We start from the raw sequence: 22621 nt of genomic DNA on the forward strand, positions 1-22621 counted from the left end.
GAGGTCATTTAAACAAATCTAAATCTCATAGATAAAGAATCTAAAAATAAAACAAATTTAAAAATCTAAAGATCTAGAGAAAAGCGTACTTCACCATGGTACAACAGTAATACCCACTCTCAAGAAAGAAACTCATAATCTTGAAAAAAAATTGAGAAAATAGAGAAAAACTAACTTGGCGGTGTTTAGAATTGCGTGGGAAAAATCAGTATTTCCAGCCATAGACAGGCTCTAAAAGCTGAGCATATCTCTGAAAACTCATAGAAAATAACCAAAACAATCCAAGATTTATATTTAGCACAGTGGCTAGATTAACAGATAACAGAACGGTGTTTTCATGTTTGTTGTCTTGTGAGTCGCAGTGTTTTTGTACGTCGTCATTGCATCTACCTGTCTGTTAGCGCGCATACAGTCGCAAGTTTCTGTTCGATGTCAGTAGAGCCGCATTTTTACAGTTAAACTCTACGCAAATGGAACAGCTGCGGGATCTCGGTCTGCTATGGACCCCTACTACTACATCTCGCCCACAGCAGAGGCGCCACAAGCGGTGTGAGAGGAAGCAAAAGAGGGGTAAGCGCAGAGGTATCCGGGCTAGGCTAATGGCTAACCCACACAAGCCATCTATCCCTACCATCGTACTGGCTAGCATACACTCGTAATAAACTGACAATAGACTGGACTACATTCGATTACTATGTTCAACTCAGAAGACTGTAAGAGACTGTTGTGTTTTTGTGTTCATGGAAACATGGCACCAGCTAACGTGCTATCGAGTGGACAGAGCTCTCGTCGCAGGAGGAAAAACCTGTGGCGGCGGGCTTTTTTGTTTACAGCAATGATGTGTGGTGCCGTGATGCTGTTGTGATCTGCAAACACTGCTCACCCCTGGTGGAGTTTATGGCTATTAAGTGCTGGCCGTTCTATCTGCCAAGGGAATATACTGCTATACTGCTCATTTCGGTTTACATTCCCCCAATCAACAGTAACAGGAATGACGCACTTAATGAACTGTGCTAATATCTCCACTGCTAAAATTACATACTACCATAACAAAATTAACAATTCATCTAACTCGTTCATGCTTTTTACAAATATTTCCTCACTTCTTTGTCCTCCTCCTCCCCCTCCTGCTTCATCTCTAATAGCTGACGACTTTGCAACGTTTTTCATTAATAAAATTAAACACATTAGTGCACAAATTTCTACACCACAATCAGTCAAGCTCATATCATCAGCAAACTTACACTCATTTACATTCTTCTCTTCCACTATTCAAGTGGATTTATTTGGCTGGTTCAGGCTTTAAAATAATAATAAATAAATAAAAATGAATATTAAGCTAGCATAGTGTATTTTATATTTGAGTTGATTTTAGTGCAAATACAATCATACAAATTAACAGGAAACATAGACACCTTAAATCAGCCAGTTCAATAGCAGGGCCTCCCTCAACCAAACATTCTTCAGCCTGCAACAATAGATTTACACTGATGTAAAATACCATTGAAGGTAAAATTATCAGTGACGCGAAGAGGCTTTTTTTTGCATGACAATTAATGACATTAAGGCTTTAAGAACTGATTTAATTGTTTTGAACTTTGAAACATTTGTAAAATGGCACATTGCCTTGTAAACACATTCAAATCTTACATACTGTAAGGAATGTTACTTAAAAAAATCAGGTCAAACTCAAGGATTTACAAAAATTGTCTACTTCCCATTAATTATTGGAAATAAATGGGGAAAAAAATAAAATTGGCTCAAGATTCATGTGCAAAAGTATTCAACGCCCAAAAGTTTAATTTTGTAGAATGTTTTGTACTCATAACTGGTGTCAATCCTACAAACAGCACCTCTAACTTCAAAATATTACATTTTGACATTATCCCTTTTAATATTCCACTGAATTAACTTGTTTTATATAAATAAATAAAAATCCAGATCTTCAGAAAAGCATACTGTCACAAACCGGGACGAAGGCAGAGGGTTTAGTGCAAGTGAACAGCTTATTTACAAGTGGATATGTGACAAGGTAATGTTGAGTCATTGTAAGGATCAATCCCAGAGCTCTGGAGAGTAACACAAGGAAGGTCAGCGTATGAGAATCACAGGAGATCGTCACTGGGGTATCTGAGAACATAGAAGAGACAGGTTAGTGAGATGTGGAACGAGGGGTGAATGCGGTACCTGGGGGGTAAGTGGATCCTGTAGGTGACCTTGTTGATCTGCCTCTCAACCGTGAATGGGCCAATGTAGTGGGGACTCAGCTTCCTGTATTGCTGATGGAGACGCAGATCCCTTGTTGATAGCCATACTTTCTTTCCCGGATTGTAAACTGGAGTGGCGGCACGTCAAGCATTCGCAAAGGCTTTGTGTCTCCATATGGCACTCTGGAGGTGGATTTGAGCTGAGTCCCACACTCTCTCACTGGGAACCAGTATTCCAGCTTTAAACCAGCTTTATAGGGGTGGTGTTGGCGCAGTGGATAAGACACATGCCTTTGGTGTGAGAGATCCAGGTTCGAATCCACTATGAGACACCAATGTGTCCCTGAGCAAGACTCTTAACCCCTAGTTGCTCCGGAGGTGTGCGACATCAGACATATATAGCAATTGTAAGTTGCTTTGGATAAAAGCGTCAGCTGAATGTAATGTAATTCCACAGTTGGAATGTCTGAAGGTTCACCTGTCCAAGGAAACACAGAGTTTTGGTAGCCGAGCATGCACTGGAAAGGGGTGAGGCTGGTGGTACCTTGTCAAAGGGAGTTCTGTGCATACTGGGCCCAGGGAAGGAAACGGTTCCAGCTGTGCTGGTCTCCTTGGCAGTATGCCCGCAGGTACAGTCCAAGTTCCGCTCAGTCTGGCCATTAGTCTGGGGATGATACTTAACTTCGTAACAGGTCAGTCAAAAATTTAAACCCTAGATGGGACCAGGGCCTCTGAGGAACAGGTAAGGGTATGAGCTTGCCTGCCGGGAACTAATGTAGAGTGGAAGATATGGTGCAGACTGAGCAACTGCGGACGTACCTGGTGACATCCCGGGACATACTGGGCCACCAGTACGGAGCGAGAGGATCCTATTACTGTCTAGATGTCCAGAGCCCAGTATACTGTGAACTGAGCCCAGAAGGGATTGCCGCAGGGACCAGGGAACATAAATCCTCCCTTCTGGGCCTCCCAGAGGAGAAGGTTCATCTCTTGTAGCAGCTCGGATGTCCCCGTCCTAACTCCAGATGATGGGGCTGATGTTCATGGCTGGAGGGAGTATAGTTTTAGGGTCCGAAGGAGTGTCCAATGAGTGCAGACGAGAAAGAACATCAACAGCTTTGCAGTTGCGGTTTCCAGGGTGGTAAATGATGGTGAAGTTGAATCTTATGTAGAGCAAAGCCCAACAGGCTTCACAGAGATATTGGAGAATTTTATAATCTGTGATAACAGTAAAGGGGTGGTTATCTCCCTCCAGCCAATGTTTCCATTCTTCCAGAGCGACCTGATCGTTAACAGCTCCCTGTTCCCGATGTCGTAATTCTGAGCCGCTGGGGTCAGTTTCCTGGAAAAGAAAATGCAAGGCTGGAGTCGTGGAGGCTCACTGAACTGCTGGGATAGACAGAAGTGCGTCCACTTCAACCACAAATGGAGATTCAGGATTTGGGTGGCGAGGGATGGGAGCCATGCTAAAGGGTTTCATTCAGGGCTTGGAAGGCTTCGTGGGGGGGTGGAAGTCCAGGACAGGGACTTGGGCTTACCTCGAAGGAGAGAGATCAATGGAGCAGTGTGTATACTGAAATCTTGAATAAATTGTCGATAGAAGTAATCAGATCCTAAGAACCTATGGAGTTCCTACACGGACTGTGGAACTGGCCACTCCTTGATGCCGGATACCTTCCCCTGGTCCGTCTGGATACCTTCTTGGCTGATGTTATAGCCGAGGAACTGAACCGTGGAGCTGTGGAACTCACAATTATCCAGCTTCAGAAAGAGATGGTTTTGTCTTAGCATCTGTAGGACCTGTGTCACGTGATGGCAATGTTCGGCCAGGTTCCGGGAATATATTAGGATATCCTTGATGTATACTATGGCAGATTGGGGAGTGGATGTAGCTGTGAGTGCTGCCTGGAGGAGGTTGCCCAGCTGCAGGAGTGCGTGACTGGGGATCCATATAGTTGTTCTTGTATGGTCCGATCTTCTTTCACAAACCAGGATGAAGGCAGAGGGGTTTAGTGGACAAGTGAACATTTTATTTACAAGTGGATATATGACAAGCTATTGCTGAGTCATTGTAACGATCAATCCCAGAGCTCTGGAGAGTAACACAAGGAATGGTCGGGCACCAGTTTGGTGTAGTGATCAGAAGACCGTACGCCAAAGTACTGGCGTGATGGTGGCTTTATCCTCGTGAGTGATTGCTGAGTGCAGGTGAAGGTGCATGTGATCAGTACTCCAGCGATTGGGATGGGTGTGATTAGGCTAAGGTGCAGGTGATGATTGTGGTGGCTGTGCGTTCCTGACACTTAAGTTTGTATAATATTCCAGTTCCAAAGGAACAGCACACAATGGAAGCAACCCATTCTCACTGACATTGATGCTTGGTCAAGACCCTTTGGTGTCACTTTTTAATTACCTCACTTTTTAACTCAAACCCTTTAGCATTCTTCTTCTTTTTGACAATCAGGGTCCTACTCCATTGCTTTCAATACACAGACACAAGTGGCATGAAAATTTTACCATCATGATGATGATGGTAATGATGATGATGTGTGTGGGTGTGTGATTAAAAAAAAAAAATACTATAACATGGCTTCCATCTATAATACACTGAAAAAATGTATAAACGCAACACTTTTGTTTTTGCCCCCATTTTTCATTGGCTGAACTCAAAGATCTAAGACTTTTTCTATGTACACAAAAGGCCCATTTCTCTCAAATATTTTTCACAAATCTGTCTAAATCTGTGTTAGTAAGCACTTCTCCTTTGCCGAGATAAGTGGAACTGGAACACGCTGTCGTATATGCAGATCCAGAGCATCCCAAAAGTGCTCAATGGGTGACATGTCCAGTGAGTATGCTGGCCATGCAAGAACTGGGATGTTTTCAGCTTCCAGGAATTCCAAATCCAACCCTTGCAACATGAGTCTATGCATTATCATGCTGCAACATGAGGCGTTGGTCGTAGATGAATGGCACAACAATGGGCTTCAGGATCTAAATCACAGTATCTCTGTGCATTCAAAATGCCATCAATAAAATGGACCTGTGTTCGCTGTCCATAACATATGCCTGCCCTTACCATAAGCCCACCGCCAAAACGGTTTCTGACAGTTTGTGCAGAAATTATTTATTTATGCAAGCCGAGTGTTGCAGCAGCTGTCCAGGTGTCTGGGGTCAGACAATCTTGGAGGTGAAGGTCCTGGGCTGGATGTGGAGGTCCTGGGCAGGTGTGGTTACACGTGGTCTGCAGTTGTGAGGCTGTTTCTGTCTTATCCGAATTTAATAGGAGAAAATTATTGGTCATCCAATCTTTTACATTTTTAACACACTCTGTTAGCTTAGATAATTTAGAAATTTCATCTGGTCTCGTTGAGATATATAGCTGTATCATCAGCATAACAGTGGAAACTAATCCCGTATTTTCTAATAATATTACCAAGGGGCAACATATATATTGAAAATAGAAGGGGACCTAGGACGGATCCTTGTGGCACTCCATATTTTACTGGTGATAAATGAGATGACTCCCCATTTAAATAAACAAAATGGTAGCGATTTCAACGTTTTCAACTAACCCGCCCACAACTCGGACCGCAAAAAAATACAAATAAAATATTGTACCCGACCCGCTTCCTGACCCGCATTTTTAAAAAGCAGTAAATGCTCATCGTATCGTCATTGGTCCATAGGAATGTAGGCAAAACTAACTAGGCAAAAAACAAAACTTAATATATTATAATTTTGTCAAGAATTATAAAAAATCGTCAGTAAGGTCATAATTTGTACTAAAATAGTCTAGTCTGGCTATGTCTATTTGAATGTTTCTGCAAGGTCAGCAGACATTGAGGCTCGGGTTTGTTCCGATCCGAGCTTGTGAGCGGAGAGTGCATTTCTGAATATCCCGATCCGCTCGCTCATTCTGTGGGGTTTCGCTCAACTCAGAATGGCATGCTGGCTCGAAAATATGCAAGGAGTCATTTTATTGTTTAGTAATAAACTGGTGTTTTCTGTGTGGCTGCAAAGATGAAGTTGACAATGCAGACTCGCCATGAATGCCAGGGAGAAATGCACATTTCATATGGATTACATCATGAGTAGGCCGTTTATTTTGGTTTGAATATTTTAGTTTAAAAGAAGACATTTCAAGCTTTCTGTAATATATAGCCTATATTTCTCAAATCTATGAGGCACACGCTGAGTTTAGTTCACATGCAATTCAAGTGTTCATGCCGGTGCCTTATTACATTGTCTGCTAGGCTATAGCATATTTGCTTCTTATTTATTAAACACGCAGGCAACTTATTGATAAAACATTGATCAAAATGAAGATACAATTTATACAAAACGAAAATCTTTTAAAAATAGTTTTCTATAAAACAAAACTTAATGAAGTCGTCAAAATCATGTTTTACCAAAAACAATGAGGTTGCTCCCCATGCAGTCTTCTTTTCCGCCTCCATCTCTACCTGCAGACTGAGCTTGTGCATCATCTTCATGCCAGTTATTCAGCCAATAAAGTGTAGGCCTATGTATTTTAAAAACATGTGTCTAGTACTACCTGACCGACCGCGACCCAAATATCATAAAAAATATTTTTTGAATGATCTGACGCAAGAAGCAGGTCCTTTGTAATTTTAAGAAGTGCAGTTTCTGTGGTATGGTGGGGCCTGAAACCTGACTGAAATTCTTCATACAGATATTTTTTTTGCAGGAAGGAGCTCAATTGAGTTGACACAACCTTTTCTAAAATTTTAGTCATAAATGGAAGATTTGAAATAAGCCTATAATTTGCCAGTTCACTAGGATCTAGTTTAGGTTTCATATCAACCATAACTCCTTCAAAAAGAGACAGAAGTCTTGGAGTTATGATTGATGATCAGCTGATTTTTTTTAGACGACATTGCTAAAACTGTCCAATCCTGCAGATTTGCTTTATTCAACATCAAGAAGATCAGACCCTTTCTCAGGAACATGCTGCACAACTCCTTGTTCAAGCTCTTGGCAGGTCTTCCAGCCAGTTCTATCAAACATTTCCAATTAATCCAGAACGCGGCGGCAAGATTAATTTTTAATGAGCCAAAAATAATACATGCAACACCTCTGTTTATCAATTTGCACTGGCTACCAATAGCTGCTCGCATACAATTCAAGGCATTTATGTTTGCCTACAAAACTACCTCCTCTAACTAGTCCTCTAATGCTAGCTTGCTCTATTCTTTTTCTATTCAATCTGTTTTCTTTTTATTTATTATATTATTTAATAGCCCTTGCTACGGTGAACTGTGTTAAGCTAACTGAGACTTGTTATAGCACTTATATATCATTGCTCATATATCATTGCTCTTTTTGTTGTTTTTGATTACTTCCACTGTCCTCATTTGTAAATCGCTTTGGATAAAAGCGTCTGCTAAATGAATAAATTTAAATGTAATGTAACTGTATCCTGTTTTCTGGGTAACATTCAAAATATCACTATTTATATCTTCAACACCTCCTCCACGACCAGTCAGACGGTGCTCATGCTTATAACAGTAGTTTGGTGGAGTCGACTCATTTAGACCAATATAATCATTTGGTTTTAGCCAGGTTTCAGTCAAGCAGAGTACATCAAAACTATTATCTGTGATAATTTCATTAACAATAACTGCTTTGGGTGTGAGTGATATAATATTTATGATCCCAAACTTTAAAAATCGTTTTTGTTCATTTATTTAAAAATTTTCTGTTTTAAACATGATAAGATGTTTTCTAGATCCTACATTAAATTTATATTTTGACCTCCCTATTCGGGGAACAGACTTAATAGATTGGACAGCGTAAGTACTTTTATCAATTGAGCGTTTAGAACAAAAGCCATAATAATAGTTAAGAAATGGCTTACTAGTCACATGGAGTGAAGTGTCCTGGAGATGTTGTCAGAGAGCAGCTCCGCTCCGACTCTGCTGGGGTGCAAGCCATCAGTGCGAAAAAGCCTAGGACGCTCCCAGAAAAGATTCTAATTATTAACAAATAGCAGTTTCTGTTCTTTACACCATGACAATAACCATTAATTTCAAGCAACATGTCTACTGAACCTTTCGTGTCCTCGTCGATACGTGGGCAGTGGTCCTGACACAATGATCGTAGCAGAAGGTCGAAGGTCTTGATCAGGCTTCTGAAGTCCCTCTTCAGTGTCTCTGTCTGCCGCAGCGTAATGTCGTTAACCCCGGCGTGAAGCACGACCTCTCTGGGGCTCTCGTCGGCCTTCAGGATCCCGGGTATCTGCGCAGAAACATCGAGAACACAAGCACCAGGGAAACAGTGAGTGTGCACCTTACCTTTGGCTATCATAGCGTGGAAATGTCGGACGAAGGAGTGTCCGATGATCACAGTGTCGCGTCCCATCTCGTGGAGGGGAGCAAAGTGGTTCTGGGTGGAGATCTCGAAGACCGGAGGGGGAGAAGTCGTCACCCGGGGCCTGGCTCGTGTACTCCGCTGTGGATGCACCCAGGGTCTATGGTTTCCTGGTGCCGGAGTGGAGGACATCTGAGACGATCGCATCCTGGGTGCAATATACAAGATTTTTTATTCATCACATACACAGTTATATAGAGCATATATAACCAGCAGTGAAATGTGAGTCAGTTCCGCTCCATTGAGAGTTCAATTATTAAAGAATACAACACAGATGAAAATATACATAAATATAACAATGAATGAATTAAATAAAAGTAAACAATAAAAATATAAGAATAAAATATACAAATATGTATACTCTAGAATTAAAGATAGAATGCAAAATAATTAGCATGAAAGAAATCTGTAGTCTTAAATATTGAGATACACAGGGATGTACAATGTGCATTATACTGTAGTCTTAAATATTAAGATGCACAGGAATGTACAAGAGGCAAATGTGCAAACAGGTTGACACTGTCAGTGTGTCAATGTGAGGTAGTGAATAAAGAATATCTTACTGATAAAGTGAACATTAAGTGGAGACATGAAGATGTTAAGAGGCTGGTTATGAGTTTAGGAGCCTGATGGCCTGGGGGAAGAAACTCCTCCTGAGTCTCTCGGTTTTTGCCATCAGGCTACGGAAGTGCTTACCAGATGGCAGCAAAGTGAAAAGATGGTTACTGGGGTGGATAGAGTCCTTAATTATTTTAACAGCTCTGAGAGAGGGGAAAGCAGACCCAGAGATACGCTCAGCTAAGCACACAACTCTCTGCAGGGCTTTGCAGTCTTGACTGGAGCTGTTCCCATACCACACTGAGATACACTGAGTCAACACACTTTCTATAGCCCCTGAATAGAAAGTTTTCAGGATTGCTGGTGAGACGCTGAATATCCTCAGCTGTCGCAGATGGTACAGTCTTTGTCTGGCTTTATTAACCTGTGTTTGAATGTGAGTAGTCCAAGTGAGGTCCTCCGAGATGTTTACACCAAGGTACTTGAAGCTGCTCACCCTCTCCACAATTGTCTCGCTGAACATAAGAGGAGTATAGGGCTGCTCCTGTCTCTTCCTGAAGTCCACAATCAGCTCTAAAGTTTGCTCACATTCAGAGAGAGACAGTTGTCCTGGTGTTAATTTCTCTACCTCATCCAAGTATGTTGTCTCATTATTGTGGTGAATGAGGCCTAGAACCAAAGTATCATCAGCAAATTTGATTATAGATGTGGAGCTGTGCAAAGACATGCAGTCATGTGTGTAGAGAGAGTAGAGCAGGGGACCCAGGACACAGCACTGTGGGGCTCCTACGTTCAGGGTGATGGAATTGGAGGTGTAATGACCTAGTTTCACCATTTGAGGTCTTCCAGTGAGGAAATCAAGAATGCAGTTGCAGAGTGAAGAATTCAGGCCGAGGTTCATGAGTTTAGAAGCTAGCTTTATGGGGACTATAGTATTAAAAGCTGAGCTATAGTCAATAAATAGCAGCCTTACATAGTTCTCGTTATTGCTGTCAATGTGTGTGAGAGAAGAGTGCAGGATGTGAAAGATGGCATCATCAGTGGATCTGTTTGGGCGATGTCAGGGGTGCGTACTGGACAGAGAACTCAGATGCAGAGTTAGAAAAAGGAGAATCTTTATTCTCGCCACAAAACACAAAATAACATAAACAATAACGAAAAGCTCTGGCGCACACAGAGATCTCCGAGCTGGCTGGCACACTGCGGACCACTCGCACTGCCGGATCTCCGAATTACGGATCCTTTGACACAAGAACAGAAGGTGAGACTGATACTGAGAAACAATGCAAAACATGGGCAAAGGCGAAACAATCTACTCACGACCACAGACAGAAAGGCAGAGACATATAAAGGGAGTGGGGGAATGAGCGACAGGTGGGGAACTATCAGCTCGTGGTCTGCACAACCCCGCCATGATCAGCGCTGATTGCCCAGACCACAAGCTACTGAACAGACAGGACAACACAGACCACAGGGGAAGCTGAGACGGCACCCTGCACCGTGACAGGCGATAGGCAAAGTGAAAGGGTCTAAAGTATCCGGTATGGAGGAGCAGATGACGTTTTTAACCAGTTTTTTTTTTTTTTTTTTTTTTTTTATCAGACAAAGCCAAACCGGTGTCAGATTGTGGTGGGATGTAAACAGCAGTAACGATGATCGATGAAAAATCCCGGGGCAGATAGAATGGGTGGCAGATAATGAATAAATGTTCCAGATGAGGCGAGCAGGAGCACGACAGAGTGGAGATATTCCTGGGGTCACACCATTTCTTGTTAATCATGAAACACGCTCCTCAACCTTTGGATTTGCCGGCCTCGGCTGTCCTGTCCATCCGTAAAACATTGAAGTTTTCAGACAACATTCCAGCAGCGTCCTGGACTAAGGGCATGAGCCATGTTTTTGACAAACAAAGGATGTTACAGTCCCTAATGTCCCGTTGCAAACTTATCCTGGCTCTAAGATCATCCATCTTATTCTCGAGAGACTGGACACTGGCTAGAAGAATGCTCGGTAAAGGAGGACTGTGAGTTATTTTTCCTCAGTGTGTTGCGAATCCCAGCGAGTAAATTCTTAGATCTTTTAGTTCAGCTCATGAAAAATGGGAGCAAAAACAAAAGTGTTGTGTTTAGAATTTTGTTCAGTGCAATAATAATAATAACTTGTATTAATATTTTATTGCTTGCCATATTTCTGATTTGTATAAAGTCTCACTGGATAGAAGCGTCTGCTAAATATATATTTTTTAAAACAGAAGGGATGGCTGATCTTACTCTAACTAACTGCCATTTAAAATTTGGGAAAACCTTTAAAAAAGTAAGCAAAAGAAATTAAATGAAACAAACAAACAAATAAACAGATAGAAAAGTAAATAAGAAAATACACAATTATCAAATATAAATGCAATTAAATAAATTACAATACATTCAAAAGTTCGTCATACAGTTTTTACATTTTTATTTCAAACTGCCAATTTTGACACTAAGTGTCCTAATTAGTAGCTTAATGATTAAAAAATTATTAAAACCATCGTATTATTGAGGAAAATTCGCGTTTTCCTATTTAATCTATATTATAATTACAGTGAAGAAAAGTTTAGCACACACGGTTAAGGTGATTCTGGATTTCGTTTTTGGAGCGAAGAATAGATCAAACCAAAATGATTGTATAAGCTAAAAAAAACTAAAAACAGCAACAAGATCAACAACAACAACAACAACAACTGGGGAAACCCTGATACTGACGAAATGAAGGCGGGCGAACGTCACTTCCGCTCGATAGCCTGAAATGCAGGCGGCCATATTACATTAGCAAACACACTCACGCGGTGCTGCAGTTGGTTGATGCTGTGAAGTGCAGCTGTATTTTAGACAAGCTCTGTCGATTTAGCGCACGTTAGCTGGAAGATGAGCGGCGGCACGCCATATATCGGCAGTAAGATCAGTCTGATCAGTAAAGCGGAGATCCGGTATGAAGGCATTCTCTACACCATCGACACAGAGAACTCCACCGTCGCGCTCGCCAAAGGTAAACAACACCACTCAAACACAACACACGCTCCTCACGGGCTCCGCTTCGTGTCAAGCGGCAGTACGTCGCGTTATACGCGGCGAGTGTTTCGCATCGAGGCTGTGTCTCAAATGTGGTGAGATGCCCAATATAGACTGCAATGTCGAGCGCCAAGCGTTTGTTCAGTTCTGTGCACCGTATTCACCTGCACAACGGCAAGATTAACGCGTCTGTCGTGCCCTAAACTGTGTAAACACTGCCTGCTCTCTAGGATTTCACACCGTGTGTTTAATATAGGATTTTCACCCCTTTCTCCCCTTATTTTTGTTGGTAAACTAATTTAATTTAAAATAAATCAATGTATCCATTTATTTGTAAAAAAAATTTTTTAAACATTTTTAAAAATTAATTTCTAGAGAGCAAGTAACTAAATTAAATAAATGCAATTCTATGGGGAAAATGGTGATTTTATATGTATATATAGTATATATATATATATATATAGTAACTAAACTGTTAGTTAGTGATGTTTCACTTGAGAATATGGTCTCGGATGCTTTTTATGAGCACTGTTCATTTATAAAGCTAAGATTAGACTCAGTGTCCCATACACAAACGTTTTCCAAACTTGATTCTCTGTAGCATTACGGCGAACTGTGGATATATTCGGGGAATCAAATGTATATTAGCACTGTTTGTTGTTTGGAAAGGTCAGACTTAACACCTGGATTACTTGCTGTGCAAAAGTGGTCTGATTTAGAGAAGATTAGAGTCAATTATCCTTTTATTAAATTCAGATTTCGGAGGAAAACCAATGACTTGTTTTAAGCTCATCTAAAACTCTCTTAACTCTTGTTTCAGTGCGCTCCTTTGGCACCGAGGACCGCCCCACGGACCGCCCCATCGCACCCAGGGATGAGATATTTGAGTATATTATATTCAGAGGAAGTGACATCAAAGATCTGACGGTGTGTGAACCCCCCAAACCGACATGCTCTCTGCCCCAGGACCCCGCCATTGTTCAGGTACAGACGAGGACACACAAAAATGGAGATTTTCACCAGTTAACCAACTGTTGGAATTTCAACTGATTAATACAATCAGTTTAACGGTTTAAAAAGTAATTGAATCGCTTTTTCAGTAATTTATCAAACTATTTTAAAAGGTTTGCTGCATGGTTAAAATTACGCTACACATGGAATTAAGTCATGTATAAGTCACCTTTTATTATTTAATTCAGAAATGGGCAAAAACATGCATTTAGAAGTTAAATCTTTCATTTTTGTTTGACCGTTCTAAGATTGCATGGCGTTATTTTTTAGTCTGTCGTTGTTCTTGAGCAGTGACCTCATCATGCTTTATTCGTCTGTTAGTCCTCTCTGGGATCTTCCACTGTCCCACCATCATCCCTCCAGTCTGGGACCTCCTATGGGCTGTTCAACCGTCCACAAGTCACGCCTTACACCCAGGTCTACCCCAGCCCTCTGGTCTCACCGCAGTTTGGCACAGCTGGAGTCGGTAAGTCCCCTTTACATCTTTGTAATGGAGAGGATGAGGAACATACAGCAGCGAAATACTGCAACACCTCCGTTAATTTGTTACAAGGTACTGAGGGGAAGTTACAGAACAGGATATTATGAGTCCACATTTGATGGTCCTTTGGAAAAAAAATTACTGACCCCAAATTACTGACCAGTAGTGTATATTGTTATGACAAAATATTTATATTTTAAAAACATATATATTTTTTTATTCATTTTTTTTTTAATTCTTTTTTTTTTTTGTTGCTTTTTATTCATCAAAGTATCCTAAAAAGCATCACATGTTCTGAAGAAATATTAAGCAGCAGAACTGTTTCCTGCTTTGATAATGAATCAGTATGTTAGAATGATTTCTAAAGGATCATGTGATAATGATCCTAAAAATTCAGCTTTGCATCACAGAAATAAATGATCATTTAAAGTATGATACATTAAAAACAATTCTTTTAAATTGTAATAATATATCACAATATTAAATTTTTTCTGTATTTTTTAATCAAATAAATGCAGGCTTGATGAGCAGAAGAAATGTCTTTCAAAAACATTAAAAATAGTAATGTTTCCAAACTTTTGGTCTGTATTGTATGTGTGTGTCATTTTTGTAAATTATATTGTAGTTTGTATGGTTAATATTAATGTAAATGTAAGCAAACTAGAGTTTAACAAAAAGGTAATTCGGCCCGCACAAGGGGAAATGTTCTCCGATCTGGCCCTCAACCTTAAATGAGTTTGACACCCCTGGTTTAAGCCCTCTAGGACAACTGTATTTAGCTGCTGTGTGTGTGTGTGTGTGTGTGTGTGGCAACTGTGTGGTTTGAAACTTTGATTTAAAATCTGTCCAAGTACTTTACAGTTGAGTGTGTGTCTGGATTGTGGTGACCTCCGTTTAATCAATAAATGACTTGATTAACACAATTCTGCAAGATTTCGTCTCCTCCCCAGCACTGTTTTCTTCACATCAGGGTGGCTGCAGTTCTTCACCTCTTCACTGTAAACGGTAGATTGCGTTCGGGTCTTAACTTTCACCATTATCTTTGTACAGATCATGCCAATCTGGCTCTGAACCTTCTGAGAAAGAGCCCCCCAGCAGAACCTGCTTCCTCCTGCGCACCTGCGGTCACAGCCCTCGCCCGCAAGAGCCCCGTGGAAACTCGTGCAGCCTCCACCAACACCCAGACGCCTGCGGACCTCCCCGAACAGAACAGGGGTGAGGTTCAAGACCGAACTGTTGTAGTTCAGTGTTAACACTTTTCCAAATGATGCTTAAAGGGTTAGTTCACCCAAAAATGAAAATTAATTCCTCGCCCTCATGTCGTTCCTAACCTGTAAAACCATTGTTCAACGCACCAATTAAAGGGGACATGACTTTCATTCAATCTCATGTTAATCTCGATTACCTATAGAGTAGTATGCATCCTTCATATGTCCAACTTTAATCTTTTATCAAAGAAATATACCGCTTTACGATTCTCTGAAAAAAGCCAAGCTACTGGAGTTGCACTGTGGGCGGAGCTAAGTGACGAGCACTTGAGCTAAACACAGATATTTGATGCCATTTCACCTATCGTCTGCAGTTCTGAATCATGCTGGGACCGCTCCATGTTTCAGTATCAAACCATGTGCAAAGTCAGCCTCAAATAGGGGCTTGTTATCAAACGTTCGTCAACAAACACACTTGTGAAACTCCGTTGCTGTCCCGAACAACGAATCTGAGCGCTCTCTTTCCCTGCTTAAAGAATACCACGAAGCATGTGCGTGTTTTCTACAGAACTAAATAAGGGTTGTTTCCATTCAGGAGCAAACACGCTCCTCCTGAACGCAAACAATGCTGATAACGTTCTGGGGAAAGTGTGCGCATGTGCTGTGGTACGCTCCAAAATGGCAGAAGGCTGTGACTCTGTGAGAAGAGTTATTGAATCAATTATTTTTGTTTCCTTGGCACACAGTGTTCTCGTAGCTTGGCAAAATTGAAGTTGAGCCCCTGATGTCACATGGACTGTGTCTACATGTCTGGACCTGGGAACACTGCAGGGTCTGAGAGCTTTCTGTTCTGTGTTCTGAAGATGAACAAAGGTCTTCTGTGTTTGGGACGACATGAGGGCGAGTAATCAGTGACAGTATTTTAATTTTGGGGTGAACTAGCCCTTTAAGGGACTGTTCTCACAGAATGAGTCTCGGTGTCTAAAATCTGAGAAGCAGCACTTAATGCTTTAAAAATAGCACGTTGTAATGGAAAAATGGGCTTTGCCTGTGTGTGAACAGCCCCTAACAGGATTTACTCTTGTTGGTTTGTCAACTGCCCCCAGAATCTGAGCTCCGTCTCTTCATGTGACCGTTATGACTAACACAATGAAGAAGTCAAGCAAATGGAGAGTCAGTTTGGGTTTTCCCATGTCTGACTTCATCTTAAATGTGGTGAAAGTGAATCACATAATTAACTCCTAGTTTTGGAGAACATATTTTAACATCCATGGCCATTTACTTTGTCATTCTAGTTGTTTTAAAAAACAGAATGAGAACGATAGTCCTTTAGTGTATGTACTACAACAATGTTTGGACCTCTGATGATGCCCAAGTTTGCGGTCAAGGTGGGTAGTTTTTTAAGACTCGGGGCGTTTACTGAGACACTTGACAAAGGTCATGGATTCTGTGTAGTCTTTTGGGAATTACAGGCCTTTTTTTATGGCTTCTCAGAAAAGGAACAATAATAAGGATAAAAAAGAATCCTGACACTGTGTGAACAAAACTAGTGTTCTGCTACAAGGATTTGGTGCAGCTTAATGTGTCTTAAAGAGTTATACTCTCCCAGGCGCGGATGTCCCGAAACCAAGCGTACCAGAATCCAGTCAGTCCAGAGGAGGAAACGGGGACGCTTCGAAACGGCTCGCAGGTTATAACGTGTGCTGAAAAGCCTTTCACCGCAGTGCTGTTGGATGCTAAAACTGCATGATCCTAATAAGAGCTTCGGCCATCCGTTTCTCACACGCATATCCACACAGTGGCTTTCGCAAGCTCCTTTCTTACAGAGGAACTTCTGAATGGTGAATCTCATGCAACCAGATGAGTGGGTTTCACTCTGTGATTTAAAAGAACAAATGCATTTTTGGGACCAGTAGGCTTCTCTTGTGACCCTTTCACTTAGTCTCATAATTGTAATGTGCGTGAAAAGTTTAAAGGGTCTCATTGTAATGTTATTTAATCAAAATAGCAGAACTTGTACTTTACCAGTCTGCTGATGTTATTGATTTTCTTGAAAATGTTCACCTGTGCATATTGTTTTTATTTTCCTGAATTATGGTGACTGGAGTGTTTTCATGAGATTCACTCAGTTTGCTGAATTCACACGAGTTGTGCTTGTTTATTTCAAGTTGTACCTTTGATTTACTTCTCCGTAGACAATGGCTTTTTTCTGCACACTAACAACTAAACTTTACTAAAGTTTTTGAGAATAGACTTTTACATTTATTAGCAACTGAATATCACAGCATGGTTAATTTGAGTTATTTTTGTAATGTTTCTTTATGAGTGTTTATTTGTATGTAGAGCTGTAATGGTGTGTGTGTGTTCTGCTCAGATGGTGGTCCTCCTGTGCGCCGCGGTCGTGCCGGAGGTCATCGTGGTAGAGGACGCTTCCCTGTGCAAAGAGAAGGACCCATGAAGTTTGAGAAAGACTTCGACTTTGAGAGCGCCAATGCTCAGTTCAACAAAGATGATCTTGACAAAGAGTTCCAGAGCAAACTCAAACTGAAAGGTACGAACGGGTTACCAAATATGCAAGATCAGCTGAAAAATGACTTGTTAGTCCTTTTAAAAAGAGTACTTATAAGTAAAATATATGGTAACGGTTTATTTCAAGGTGTCTTTGTTACATGTTATATGTACTAACTACTATAATAACAAGTCAAACCCTAACCATATAGCAAGTAAATGAAGTCAGTTGATATCACTCTTAAATGTAACATTACACTGTAAGAAGGTCACCTTAAAATAAAGTGTAGTATACTTTGAAAGTAATATCTTTCAGTGAAGCACGGTTCTGTGATCAGCAGTAAATCTCCATCCAATTTCATTATCCATTGCATAATTTTTGTGTCTTCCCCTTTAAATGCAAATGAGCTGGTGCTCTGGGGAAGGGGGCGGAGCATCAAGAGCTCAAGCTCCGGAAATTCTGGTGCTAGCGTTTGCAAATAAACTCTCCACTATTAGTACAAGCCAAGAAGGTCTTTCAGAAACGCGTGATATTACTTCTGGAGGTGATATTACTTCTGGAGATCATTAACGGTTGGCACTGCTCCAGCCTTCAGGAGAAAATGATGTACAAAATCTGTTTTATACTGACCATCATTTACAAAGCAGTCCGGTGTAAATGATTTACGCAAACATACCATATTTTCCGGACTATAAGTCACACTTTTTTCATAGTTTGGCTGGTCCTGTGACTTATAGTCGGGTGCGACTGATTTATCAAAATTAATTTGACATGAACCAAGAGAAAACATTACCGTCTGCAGCTGCGAGAGGGCGCTCTATGCTGCTCAGTGCTCCTGTATGCCATGTATTTAAATAGATTTAAGTACACATTTATAATGAATAAGATGGAATTAAAGTGCTATTATCTTGAAATCTAATAGGAATTAAGTTAAAATTATAAAAGAAAGTGTACACCTTTATTATTAATACTCTTTTCTGCAAGTACACACATTCAGTGTAGAGCTCACTTTCACGATATGTGAAGCAGAGTGTAAAGCAGATGGCGATCTCGTACTGTAGTCTAAAGAAAAATGCAGTTGTTTTTCTCTGTGCTTTAACTGTATATGTTTGTTCAGATGAGAAGTCCGATAAAGCTTTGAACGGCGAGGATAAAGCTGATTCAGGGGTCGAACCTCAGAACAGCGAAGGAAACGCTGATGAGGAAGATCTTCTCAGGCCAAACTGCTACTACGATAAATCCAAGTCCTTTTTTGACAACATCTCCTGTGACGACACAAGGTCACATCACATCCAGCACACTTTAATATGAGCCCAAACCGTTAATACGAACAAATTAATAAATCTTGTCATTGTGCCTGATTTTAAACAGGAAGGAGAGGTCTGGAGTGTCCAGTTTCCCCCGGTAAGAACCGCAGAAGCTAGCACTTATTGGAAGTAGCCTCAGTTTGTGTAGAAACATAATGTAAAATGTGTTTGAACTTGTGTTGATTAAGAGAGAGGAGGCAGACCTGGGCGGAGGAGCGGAGGATGAACTCGGAGACGTTTGGCATCTCGTCACGGCGGGGCCGCGGCGGCTACAGAGGTCGCGGTGGCATGGGCTTCAGAGGGGGCCGCGGAGCCGGACGGGGGTGGTTCGGATCTCATCCTGGAGGAAGTGGCTTCAGAGGAGGATTCAGAGGAAGTCAAGGAGGAAGAGAGTTCTCTAATTTTGAATACAGGGTAACGAACAAGTCAAAAATTATTCTTGTGATAGAAATTATTGACCTGTTATCAACACAAGATGGCAGGAATGCACTAAAAATTATTCAAGGACACTTTACAGTGTAGATACAATTAGAAAAGAGAAATATAAATAAGCAAAAATGACATTAGTACAAGTGAAAAAAAACAAAACAATTAAACCCAATGAGAAAACGAGTACAATTAGAATGATAACATTCAGAAAACCGAGAGATGAAGGACATAACTTACAAATGTTAACACTCGGAAAACAGATGAGTTTTAAGAAGTGAAATAAATTTGCAGTAGAGAGTTCCATAATTTGGGTTCAGCAATGCTATATGGTCTGCCCCCCTCATTGAAGCACGGTGAGACTGAGAGAAACTGAGAAGACCAGAATCAGAGAGTGTATTGAGGTCACAGAGATAACCAGGAAGCCAGGTTGTGCAACTTTGTTTAAAAATGAGCAAAAGATTAAAGGTTTGATGCAGGGGTAGTATGTAAATGAATAATAGAGGGCCAATAACAGACCCCTGGGGGACACCTTGCTTCAAATGGGCGGTAGAGGATCAAAAATGTAGGGTTTGGATTTTGGCCCACCGACCTTGTGCACCTTGAATGCATCCAACTAATACCACAAAGTAATTTTTCATACAATTTAAGGGGTGGGTCACGTTTTTTTTTTCTAGTATTGACTGTTTATGGGGTGCAGTCTAATATGTATTAATGTCTGGTTTTTTTTCTTTCTTTTTTTTTTTTTTACATTTACTCCACACGTACAGTCTGATCATTTCCTGTTTATATAATCCCCCTCCCTCAGAAATAGGCGATGGGCTCTGATTGGTTAGCTGGCTCAGTGTGTTGTGATTGGCTAAACTGCCTCTAAACGTCCCGCCCCTCAACTCAGCGACATGTGCTGGTTATAATTCAAACAAAGGCGTCGTCAATTTAGTTTAAATTCAGTTTGAGCCTGATTGAGAAGCAGATGATATAATTGAAGAGGATCGTGCAGAACCTGTTTTTTAATTGTTGTCTCATACTTTTAGATCACTGTTATTTGTAAATGATACTGATTACAGATTTAATACAGTACGAGCTTCCATGTTTAATGCTTCCCATAGCTATTTGAAAATAACAGTATAACTGTAGCAGTAAATTGTTGGAGCTGAGCTGAATGAGAGTTGCAGAGCAGGGGGACACGAGGAACCGTATTAATAACCGCTGCTTTATAACATTGATTTAGAAACTTGTGAATTGTTAGAAGACCGAATCGTGATTCATATATGAATAGATTTTTACGTGCATCTATAGTTTTTCTCTTCCTGTTCTCTAAAGCTGCGCCTCATGGCCTCGGCACCTTAGCTGCCTTTTCCCGGGGGCGGGGTTTACCTGGGTTTGTGATGTCACGAACCCGGAAGTAACTTCTTGTAGTCCCTACCAGTTGTTTTTGTAGGCATTAAACTGCCAGAATTTAAAAAGACGATATCTCAGTTTGCATTGAACTTTCAGCTTCATAACTTTGAAGATATTGTTCATGCTCAAACAGCAACATTACACACTAACTAATGTTAAAGTGAAAGTGCAATCAACCACCCCTTTAACTGATTTTATTGGTCTTGGAAACAAATCTACATTTTTGACACTTTTTTTTTATTTTTTTTTAAAGCGATTTACTTGTTCTTTCTTCATTTGTTTCTTTAGAAGGATAACAAAATGGCTGCGTAGTGATGAGAGGAGGTGGATCCAGAAGACCTGATCTGTGTGGGAACTGCATTTTGGGTCACTGAGGAGGAGACAAACGTACGTGTTGTAAATCTGTCACCAGCACTGGGGTTCGACTGCTTGAAACCTGGATCTTAATGAAACAACTTCTCCATTTCTTCCTGAGGAGTGCAACATATGCTATTTTTGGAAGTGTTAATTTGATAATAATATCTCCAGATGGTTTCAGATATATTATGATTTCTGAGGGACTTTTCCTTCGTTTGCTGACCTTCAATGCTCGACCTGTATTTGATATACCGCTGCTTACAGCTAACAGATTATAATCTCAAACAATATATCCTGATGACTTTGATCACTATTTTTGCTATAAAAGATCTTGCAGTGTATTTAGCATCAAAACAGAACCTGAAAACCAGTTCTACATTGTCATATCTTTCCAACGTAATTTCATTCTTCAACTTCAGACATCATTATTCCCATTCCTGTAGTAAGTAGATTTAAGTAAGTAGAGGCTTTGATTTCTTTGGCTGTGAGAGATCTGTAGTTTCTCTTGCGGTTCCTCATCAGGACCAGCGCTTCGAGACGTGTCAGTATTGATAGTTTCACTAAAGGACATTTTAGATTTAATGGAGAAAAACACAGAAATGATGTCTTCAGGGAAACTGTTCCTTTACGAATCTAAAATAGCGTAACTTTAAATGACACGATACGGTCAAGCAGTGCAAAGCGACCTCTGTGATGTGTTTATATATCCTGTGGGTTTGATTTATATTTGACAAGGCCCATTTCTGCAGTGTGTAGCACTTTGTAGCAGACGTTTACTGAGAAGTGAACGTCCTTTACTCTGTGAGTCTACAGAAACCTATGCTGCAGTTACTTTGACTATGCTTTCTTGCCACTTTTAAGCTTCTACCACTTTCAACATTCAGATCACGTCTTTCACCTCCTAAAACATCAGGTGAGCCCAGAGCCGACTGGAGGATTGAGTTTTCTTCTGCTTTCTGACCGCTGGAAAGCCAGAATGTGTTGTTCTGATTCAGATGATGTTTATCGTTTCCCATCTCTCCTCGTTCAGCTGCTGTGTTTTATAGTCACTGACTGCACTAGCATGATGTCACCAGGTCATGTGACCTCATGCACATTGTGATGTCATAGCCACACCTACGCATCGCATTTTGATTGAATTTCATTTTGTAACCACATTCACATTAGAGTTTTTGCTGTGGAATAAGCACAATGATGCAATTTTTTTTTTTTTTCATAGATTTCTGGCTGAAGTTGAACGTTTGATATTTTAACTGGCCAGTTTTTCGATCCTCCGTTCACTTCAGGTTTGATTGTGTGGCTGTGACATCACTCGGTTAAATGTTTGTTTAAACTGTTGGGATCGCTGGGTTAGTTGATAATGAAATGAACTGTTTTCAGATTGTAGCATTTATTAAAGTCCAAGTTTGTAAAACGCAAACATTGAGTGTTGGGTCTTGTGTGAATGTCCTTCTCAAGCTCTTAAGTTCAGAGATGCTTTTTAACACATGCACATGATTTAATTAGGGCTTCATAATGGAGCCAATGAAAATTAACTGCTCAATATGGAATAGAAAAAAGAAGCATCCATGTTTGCCTAAAGTATTACACCTTTCTTTTTTTAATACACGCACATAATAATTAGGACTGTTATGATGGTATTAGTCTGTTGACTTGATTCCAGACTTGTCTCTAGAGGCTGTGTGTGTGTGTGTGTTTAGTGTTGGAACAGATATA

At 40.6% G+C, this 22621-nt stretch overlaps 1 protein-coding gene across 2 annotated transcripts; it reads left to right on the forward strand.

Annotated features, from left to right (window-relative positions):
• Positions 1-11938: 11938 nt before the first annotated feature.
• On the forward strand, positions 11939-22325 carry LOC113043623 (protein LSM14 homolog A-like). Of its 2 annotated transcripts, XM_026203121.1 has the most exons (10): positions 11939-12182; positions 13026-13189; positions 13538-13682; positions 14748-14912; positions 16515-16595; positions 17280-17456; positions 18532-18694; positions 18786-18818; positions 18910-19135; positions 20837-22325. In XM_026203121.1, exons 1-10 carry the CDS (start codon positions 12062-12064, stop codon positions 20858-20860), a joined length of 1299 nt encoding a protein of 432 aa, XP_026058906.1. In that variant the 5' UTR covers positions 11939-12061; the 3' UTR covers positions 20861-22325. The 2 variants fall into 2 exon arrangements, with proteins under 2 accessions (XP_026058906.1, XP_026058907.1); XM_026203122.1 differs by lacking the exon at positions 16515-16595.
• The last annotated feature ends 296 nt before the right edge of the window (positions 22326-22621 follow it).

Source organism: Carassius auratus, chromosome 25 (assembly GCF_003368295.1).
Source record: "Carassius auratus strain Wakin chromosome 25, ASM336829v1, whole genome shotgun sequence".
Lineage (NCBI taxonomy): Eukaryota > Metazoa > Chordata > Actinopteri > Cypriniformes > Cyprinidae > Carassius > Carassius auratus.

Excerpts from the sequence above, each read along its gene's own strand:
- LOC113043623 (XM_026203121.1), top strand. The coding sequence starts at position 12,062 with ATGAGCGGCGGCACGCCATATATCGGCAGTAAGATCAGTCTGATCAGT. Across the intron at positions 13,683-14,747 it reads GTTTGGCACAGCTGGAGTCG|ATCATGCCAATCTGGCTCTG; the intron begins GTAAGTCCCCTT and ends ATCTTTGTACAG. Across the intron at positions 17,457-18,531 it reads GAGCAAACTCAAACTGAAAG|ATGAGAAGTCCGATAAAGCT; the intron begins GTACGAACGGGT and ends ATGTTTGTTCAG.